General features: G+C 38.9%; 1 protein-coding gene across 1 annotated transcript in view; it reads right to left on the bottom strand.

Moving 5' to 3' along the window:
- znf536 (zinc finger protein 536) overlaps nt 1-10,000 on the bottom strand; it is a 95,277-nt gene that overhangs the window by 13,015 nt on the left and 72,262 nt on the right. The window contains exon 4 of the mRNA XM_030794199.1: nt 9,318-9,322. Coding sequence (XP_030650059.1) covers nt 9,318-9,322 — 5 coding nt within the window. The remainder of the gene's footprint in view (nt 1-9,317; nt 9,323-10,000) is intronic.

The raw sequence follows: 10,000 nt of genomic DNA, 5'->3' as shown, positions 1-10,000 counted from the left end.
AGAATGTCTAACATGAAAATATAAATGTTAAGAGGGAAAAAAAAATATTGATAAAAGATATCAAACCAGTTCCAACATTGAGATCTGAACGAATCATAATTTACGCCCTTTACTCCAATAGTGGATCACTTTACAGGATGATTTTGGGCATTTTTTTCCCCATTTGGACTGTACACACCGATTAGATCCCCCCTCCCCAGAATTCACAAAACAGACAGAGAAAGTAATTTTCACAATGCCAAGGGACACCCACACGAATAACACAGGCGTGCACGCACTCACACACCCACATACACACACACACACACATCCTCATTTTAGTTTTGTTAGACTGGTTCTGTACAGAATAAACTCGGCGATATCTGTCACAGTGCAAATTACTTACTGTAGGAGAGTGAAGTATCCCTCTATGTGTGTATGAAGTATGGGTGGGTGTGTGTGTGTGTGTGTATGTATGTGTGTATAATTTTTTTTATATATATATATTTATATGTATGTATATACTGTTCGGGCATATGCTGGCAGCAACATGAGAAGATTGTCAATCTTTTTTCATTTTTTTTTTTTTATTTCATCTTTACTTTACAATGTTGAAGGCAAAATGTACAGTACTTGAGAAAAAGAAAATCCAATCTAACGCCTACCATCTAAAACAGCTAGTTTTGTAGACGTAATGACGCATGACTTTACCTAATGCTAGACAATAATCTGTGTTTCTCCTTGTGTATGACTTTTTTTTTTTTTCTTTTTCTTTTTTTTTTTTTCTTAATAAGTAGATACATCAAACCATTTCAGTAGTCAGGTACACTTTGCAACACTGATCAGTGGCAGTATATTACAAACAGTTCTGCAACACTCAAGTCCTTTGAAGCAAACAACAAAGACGAATTTTAGGAGAGATAAAACCCATTTTTCTTTTTTTTTTTTGCTTTTTTTTTTTTTTTGCATTCTTCTTTTCTCTGTATTGTTTTTGTTTTGGAGCTGTATGTCCATGTCTATTAGACAAAGAGGATGTAATCTAGTACTTTCTGTTACTTCTGCTACGTTTTCTACATCTTGCGTTATTTTTTTGTTTTTTTTTTTTTCCTTACCTCTGTATATTTACAGTGACTGTGTTTTTAAATAAAACACAGAAATTAAAATCGTTGCCAGCTGTTGTAATGTCACTGGTCAATAATTGTTCCATTTTGCCGACAAATGTGTGTCTCTTTTCCTTTCCTTTTTTGGAGTTCGCCGCAAAACTTTCCATGTTTGTCCCGTCAGTCATCCTTGTGTGTTTCAGAAAGCAAGGGATTGTCATCCTTCTTTAGAAATATCCGGATACCGATTTGTGGATCTATAGATTTTTCGAATAAAAAAAAAAAAAAAGAACCAGCATAGTGGAATGTGTGCTTGGTCTCCAAAGTGTGTGAAAAGTTGGTCAGAAAGCCAAGTTCAGTGTCAGCTTCGGCCCCGGTTGGGACTAAAAAAAACAAAAAACAACAAAAAAAAACACACTGGTTTATATTACTAAGGGGAAAGAGAGAAACAAATCTAGGGTTTTGACTTGAAAAAAAAAGGTTGTTGTTGCTGTTGTTGTTCTTTTTCTTTGTGTGTGTGTGTGTGTGTGTGTGTGTATTGGTGGGGGGGGGGGGTATAAATGATAGCACATCACTGTCCAGTTTCTCAGTCTCTTAGTCTGAAGCTGGCAACTGAAGTCAGCCTCACAGAGAAAAGGGCTGCCATATTGGGTCAAGGAATGTATAGTTTTCAGGGCAGCAGCAGGTAGTTTTTTTTTTTTTCCACAATCAAAATCAAAAAACACAGAGAAAGAGAGAGAGAGAGAGAGAGAGAGAGAGAGAGAGAGCACAGAATAATATATCAGCTACACATGGAAAGGTTCAGAGGACGAAAAAACACACGAACCACATGATCATTTTAAAACGTCCAGCTTACTACACATCCCCCAATTTTCCTCTCCTCCCGTCAATGGAAAAGGAGGACATTTCATTTCTGTTTCCATTTAATTCCTTCCTTTTGCTTCAGATTTTCTTTTTTGATACAAAGTGTCGGTAATAAAGTATTTTCCTTCATCATCATCATCATCATCATCATTGCTGCCCTCCAGCGGGGTGTTAGTCTTTGTTTAGAGTTGCGCCTCCTGCATCTCAGTGTCAGTGTGGTTAGGGTCGGGGGTACAAGAGCGGCCAAACCTTCCGGAAGCTTCTTCCTCAGCCCACAGATGAGCTACGGTTAAGAGAACAAACGCAGATTAAGAGCACGGTACGCCTTTGCTCACACAACATCGCTCACACTCACACTGACAGAACACGCACCGCACTCAGATCTCATATCGCTACAGTACAAAGACTGAGAATATCCATTCACTCCTTTCACCCCAGAAATGTGGAAAAAGTGCAATGTGTTTGAGAACAATTTGCTAACGTAATGTAGGCCTAAAAATTACCTGTAACAGTTCAGACAACTCCGTGTTTGGCCGTGGTAATATATATATATATATATATATATATATATATATATATATATTTTTTTTTTTTTTTTTTTTTTGGTCTCATCACAGTCTAACAATAATTAATGTAAAATCCTTTGCAGGCGTTCACTTAGTTGTCAGAATGCAGTTTATTAAGCAATGCACTACACTGCTATCTACACCATTAACGCTGCGATACCAATTGCAAAATGCACGTAAAAAGCGGTGCAGTCTATCCGAAATGCCTTGTACTGTCAATTTCCTATAAACTCTCAGAGTGTACTATGGCTTGAAACTTAATGTCACATTTCGGATAAAGCACTGCTTATAACTGAGAGTACTGAAAAACAAACAAAATAGAGTGCTGTCATTTTCAAGAGATGGAGAAACATGTAGTCCCCCCTTAACTCAATTCCAATGTAAATCTCTTCTTAAACTACAACTAATTCCGTGAGCGTCTGTGAAATGTTAAACAAAGGTTGTGTTTCAAAGCGAACAATCAAATGAATATGGAAATTTGAATATTTTCACTCCTTTTTCCAAGCAAGTTTGTTTGATAACGAAAATAACTTCGGATTTTAAGTTGTGAAATTGCTTCAGAAGTTTTGAATCTTGTGAAACGCTTACTGTTTCTGTAATTAGGCAACGTACGTCGGCAGTCTGAACTAAATAATACTGATGGTGTTTCATTCCGCCACACAAGTTCTCAGAAAATTATTTGGCAATGGAATCTACACAGTGCATTTCGTGTCATGTTCTCTGAGAATGCCTCCATGAAAGTGACAAAATGAAATTAATACATGCGTTTATTTGAGAGCGTTCTCGTAAGAGACGTTATCGAAATGAAATGAAGACGCCGAGCCGAGCAATAACGGAATTCAGCACAGTCATTTAGATTTACCAAAGAGCAATAACGCTGACACCTACTCGCTTTGCATTAGGCGTACAATCTCGCCATCTCTCGCAAATCAACATTTACTTTGTGTTTCTTAAAGGAAACCGCTTAAAAGTCAGACGTCAGGCGTTTTTAGAAATAGCCAACGGAGATTAAGAGAAGAATTAAAACGTTTCCCGCTTCGGCAAATACTTTATTATGGGAGCCGTACTGATGTGAATATCTTTTCTCTAACAACCATAAAAACCAATGATTAGTAAGACTGTTTCACACTTGAAATATCCCTGCGCCAAATCACAAACAAAATTTAAATGATCGCTTGATTCATGATGAAGAGACACTGAAATTGTAACTCTAATCTCTGACCCAAAGTAAAAAACAGAAACTGACAAACTAAGAGACTTTTTACTGTAGCCTATTCAACTCAAATTGCCGCGCATCCCGCAGTATTACTTTTCACCACAAGATGGAGGCATAAACCGTAATTTTTCTAAGCATTCCGTTTCTGATACGAACAGTTTTTCTAACGTTATCCAATGTCATCTTCTTTTACTATGTCGATATTTCAGTCGAATTAGAAAAAAATGAAGTCATTGAAAGGAAATTTGACAGCGTTTAAAAGAATAAGGCGTGGGTAGAGCGATACAGCTGTCTGAACGCATTTTTCGTCCATGTGGTAATTAATATAATCTTAACCATAATGATAATAAATAGCGTTCTCTGGTTTTTAAAACTGCCTTCGTCTCCCAAGGGCACATGCTCCCCGCGACTTCCCCTTAAAGAAACTTCTCGTAATGAAATACAGATTACGCCCCATATTTGATTTTCACTCTTCATTAACTAAGCCACCTGGAATGTTATTATTTAAGGACGCCATTTCTTTTCCCCAAACAACTGCCACTGCGGTCTAGAGACTAGCAAAGCCAACTTCAGAAATTCTCACAACTTCTTCTCCTCTCATAAATAGGATGTTTTGTTGTAACATAATTTTGCCTTTGCACATACAGCATATGATCCTAAATAACAAACGACATTTCATCGGCATAGAGCAGTCACTAGTGTAGAAAACAGTTATATGCGCACTGAATCTAACGGCTTTCAAAATGAGTTACGCTTGTCTTTTACAGCGTCAAGCTCAAATGTGTGTTTGCAAAATTTATGTCACATGTAAGGAGCATATCACACATAATCTAACATATTAAAAAGAAAGGAAAAAAAAACAAAAACAAAACAAAAAAACTTTAAGCTCGGAACTTAAACGAATTCATTCTCTACGTGTATTTGTCGCCCTCTACTGACTAATTGTGGTAACTATGGTAACACGGATTGGGCAGAGAGAGAGAGAGAGGGAGAGAGAGAGAGAGAGAGAGAGGCCCTGGAAAGTAATACAAGACATATGGTAAGAGGACTCATAGCTCCAGGATCCATCTTATGTTAATACATGTGTCATGCTTAACAGAATGGATAAATGAAGAGGAGGACAGAACAATGGCCCGGCACAAGGCTGAGAGCAAGCTCTGTTAACAAGGGCCAAATCACTGAGGGAGCTACAGGCCTGCCTGAGGTCTCAGGCCCGACATTTCAAAACTGCTCCTGATTATCACTGCACTACAAACACCACAGCAAAATGGACTCCGGGGGCAGGAAAGAGCAGGCTTTTTTGGTGTCGGTAGTCTTTTACCACATTATATTCTGTAGCTCTGTCTGGTCAGAACATGTTATGTCAGGAAATCTATGTCTGAAAAGTCAGTATTTTGAAATATCAAGAACATTTTGTTTACACGACTTCTTGAATTGTGCAGTTTAGTTAAGGCTCTGTAAATATGATTGTTTCTCTGCAATAATGTTTGAATTTTGCAATTTGATTAAAAACACTCAGTAATAACATGGGATATGCTAAAAATGTAAATATAAATATTTTACTTTAGGGAGAAAAAAAAAAACCAACAAGCAGTGGAACATGAGTCAGAGTAAGAAAACTAGAGCTTTGCGTTGTTTTGTTGCTTTTCTTTCTTTTTTTTTTTAAACTTTAAATTTACAAGACAGTGGGTGTAAAGTGAAAAAAAGGATAAACTTCTCTCTAGTTTCCTGTGCAGTTTGAAAGCATACTGTGTCTCTGTATATGGCTGAAATATATTTCTGACTTTTGTCTTTAGCCCATCTCGTACTCCACTCTGCCACAGAGGCTGGCTTTGTTCTTTCCCAAGCATCCGGCACGGCTGGAAAAGTGTTGTTTTTGGCAAAGGTACATCTTATTGTACAACCCAGTATTTATTAATATGTAAATATGACTGTGTTCACACACACACACACACACACACACACACACACGCACGCACGCACGCACACACACACACACATACACATGCACACCCACACACACGCACACACACACTCACACAAGCATGCAGCTGAGTGCTAGGAAGTGCACCCAAATCATATTTTTAGAAGATTTTAATGAATACAGGATGTTTATGAATACCATTTGCTGTGATTCACAAAGACTAGAAGAATCGGCGCTGCTCCCCTCTAGTCCTCCCCCTTCTCCTCAAAGTGTAAAAGAAACCCAATGTTTGAGAGAGAGAGAGAGAGAGAGAGAGAGTCTGTACGCTTGTGGTTGCGTGGGCTAAGATTGCCCCTCAGATAATCTGACTGTCATACGGAAGTGGCTAAAAGACACAGACTAAACCCTACATGTGCCGCACTCAAAAAGAAAAAAAAAAAAAAAAGAAACGTTTTTTTTCCCCCACATACACGAGAGAACATACACACACTCTCACACACACACAACACACACACACACAACACACACCAATGATTTTACACACTCAAGTCTGTGGGAAAGTTGTCACTAACTAGAACATAAAAAAAAGGAAGAAAAATAGTAAGAAGGGCATGCGCTCAGGTGAAAACAAACAGAATTTTTGTGGCTTCTGCTCAGTGGTTTCTGGAAGTGCAGATATCAGAGTGACAGAGCAGAAACAGATTTATAGGCAACAAAACATAGCTATGGTACGAGTTAAGGAAACCGCCGTCATATTTGCGTGGGACACGGAGAGGAAGAAAGAAAAAAAAAAATCACCCCAACAATTCATATTCAAAACCACACCGGTTAACAGTCAATGAGTACCTGAGAAAAGAAAAGAAAAAAAACAAAAAACAAAAAAACAAATCGATTATCCATTCCTGAATTTCAAAGGCAACATCTATAGCCTCTTACCTAAATACATGACATGGACGTCACGCTACCGCATAGTTCTAAAGCGTTTACATTGCATCGGGTTCAAGTACACTGTGAAAGGGGCTTTAAAAACAGGTGTGGTAACAGTCCAAAAGAGTCAAAGGATTAGAGTAATCTATAAAGGCTCAAATGAAAGAAAGAGGGAGCGTGTGTGAGTGAGTGAGTGAGTGAGTGAGTTAGAGACTGCAAGCAGTTTGACTTGTCTCTCTGACTCTATTTCTGGGGCAAAGATTCTCACTCTGATAATACCTCCGTAGAGCAATTTAAGCCCAAACACTGATGCAGCAATCTGTCTTGTGTGCCTGATAGCGTTTTCTCCCCTCTCTCTGTCTCGCCCAAATTACTTTCCCTCATATCTAATTATATTTGCTAATGATCTTATATGGGAATAATGGAATGTGCTTGATCTATTACCTTTTTTTGCAATACATAAATACAATACAAATGGCTTCGGTTTTGAAGGTTTTTCTTTTCTTTTCTTTTTTTTTCTTTTTTTTTTCCTTGCCATCTCGTTCCCCAAAAGTTTAACCCAAAGAAGATGAGAAAATATTTAGGAAAAGTAACTTGAACAAAAGAGAGTTGTTCTTTGCTCTCTTCATGACGAAGAGCACGCGGTGTTGCATATGCCTAATGCTAGATTTAAGGCTGACATTTTGACCCCGGTGATAAAGAAAGCGATGGTGGATTGTGGTGCAATGCACAGACGATTTTAAAATCGGAGTGTGAGGGTGGTTATGTCGAGTTGTGAGTTTTTGTGAGTCTCTGCATGTGTATTTGTGTAGAAAGTGAGCAAAAATGAATCAAACTGTATTTTGATACATCAGTAGAGAATGAACAGAGATGAACCGGACTGGATTTGGCAACATCAGTAAAGAATGAACAGAAATGAATTGGACTGGATTTGATGACATCAGTAAAGAGTGAACAGAAATGAATTGGACTGGATTTGATGACATCAGTAAAGAGTGAACAGAAATTAATTGGACTAGATTTGGCAACATGGGTAATGAGTGGACAGAAATGAATTGGACTGGATTTGATGACATCAGTAAAGAGTGAACAGAAATGAACTGGACTGGATTTGATGACATCAGTAAAGAGTGAACAGAAATGAACTGGATTGGATTTGGGTATGTTAGTAAAGAGTGAACAGAAATGAATTGGACTGGATTTGGGTATGTTAGTAAAGAGTGAACAAAAATGAACTGGACTGGATTTGATGACATCAGTAAAGAGTGAACAGAAATGAATTGGACTGGATTTGCGTATGTTAGTAAAGAGTGAACAGAAATGAACTGGACTGGATTTGGATATGTTAGTAAAGAGTGAACAGTAACTAAATGGACTAGATTTGGGTCTAGCAGTAGATGGGTTGTGTGCTCATAAACTTTTGGAGCTTAAGGCTAAATCCTGGTATGTGAGCCTCAGAAACAGGCAATTCTTGGCACAAATGACCACAGAAAATCACACTTGCACACACACAAACACACACACACACACACACACACACACACACGTGCGCACAGTGTATACGAAATATAACATTATGTTAAGTAATCTGTGTACCTATTGTTCAAAAAATTAAAACAGCTTATCATCTCCAAAAACAACATATAATCTCTCTCTCTCTCTCTCTCTTTCTTTTTTCTCTCTTTCATTCTCTGTCTTATTTGGGTACTGTCCTGATGAATAGGTCCGTGCACTCGTCTGCCAAACCCCGCCCAGCTCTCCTCTCTTAAGCTTCCCCTCCATTCTTCCCTTGTTCTTTTTTTTCCCACAGGCCTGGGCTCTGGTCCTGCTATGACAGACACACTAAAGCCCGGGCATTAATGGAAGGAAATGACATTCCATCTCCATTTGATTTCCTAATCATTTCTGCTGAAACCATAATTAGAGTAGCCAGAATCTTCCCATAAAATAAAACACAAACTCTCTTCTCCTTACAGCGCAAAATTACACCTCACTCACCACTCCATTGTACTGACAAACAAATACACGATTTTTCTTTTCTTTTTTTCCTTTAGAGTGGACCACAGTAGGTACTTGAGTGTACACACATACGCGCACACACACACACACACACACACACACACACACACACACACACACACGCAAACATTGATGGGGATTGTCCAATCTTCTCACTTCCTCTGTCTCTTTCTCACACTCATACACACACATACACACACGCAAATGTGAACAAGCACAGTTGAATTGCTCTCACTCTCTCTCTCTCTCTCTCTCTCGCACACACACACACACACAGACACACATACACACAATGTGAATTAGCGAATGAGCACACACTCTCTCTCTCTCATTCATTCATATGCACACACACACACACACACACACACACACACACACACACACAGCTCTCCCTTGGCCTGCTGGCGACTGCTGTCTGTGATTCTTTTCAACTGACATAATCCTGATTGATTCGTTCAGCAGATAAAAACTCGCTCCACTTCTGCCCTTTACCGCTGCAACATAATACAGCTCTTTCTTCTGCAACAGTGTCACATAATGGTGTCGGAATGTGCAGGGGAAAAAATGCCACGTCTTAAATGACTGCGACAATCTGCGGCCCAGGCTCAAGCTGTAGTATTACATTGAGAGTGAGAGAGAGCGAGGGAGTGAGACTGAGAGAGAGAGAGAGAGAGAGAGAGATAGAAGGAAAAAGAGAACTGATTAAATACAGATTATCAGACTGGCCCTGTGTTAACAAGGTTGAATAAAAGGGGAGCTCTTAAAAGTTGACAATGTCAGTTTTTTTTTTTTTTTTTTTTCATTTTGAATTCTTGCACTTCAGAAGAGAATGTGTTGTCCTCTCCTCTCCACTCCTCTCCTCTCCTCTTCCATTCTGTTTTTAAAAAAGAGCCTTTGTTTGACAACCGGAAGAGATGAGATCATTTTTTGTTCGTCGGTATGAATCATACTTCTTATTTTGCAAGCCTAACACGTGCGCGCGCGCACACACACACACACACACACACACACACACACACATACATACACACACACATACATACACACACACACACACACACACACACACACATACACACACACACACACACACACACACACACACACACACTCAATTAAGAGTGTGTTCTCCTTGCCGCTGTATAGATCAGGACATTAAGACACGCGCATAGGAAATGTCAGTGAAGAACAGTTTGTTCTGTTCATTTCAACTTTTCACTTTACATCAGACTGCCCAGTCAATGAGTGCTAAAAAAAATCAACCTCTCTCTCTCTCTCTCTCTTGCATGCTCACGGTCTCTCATCCTGTGTATTGAAGGTGTTGTGGTTGTCTTGCTAGTATGTCTTGTATTAATTGTGAGCTCTAATCTGGGAACTCGGGGCTCTCTGGAGAGGAGAGACGTAT

This window comes from Chanos chanos, chromosome 2 (genome assembly GCF_902362185.1).
Source record: "Chanos chanos chromosome 2, fChaCha1.1, whole genome shotgun sequence".
NCBI lineage: Eukaryota > Metazoa > Chordata > Actinopteri > Gonorynchiformes > Chanidae > Chanos > Chanos chanos.
The sequence above is the reverse complement of the archived record's forward strand: the minus strand, read 5'-3'. Positions and strand labels throughout refer to the sequence as shown.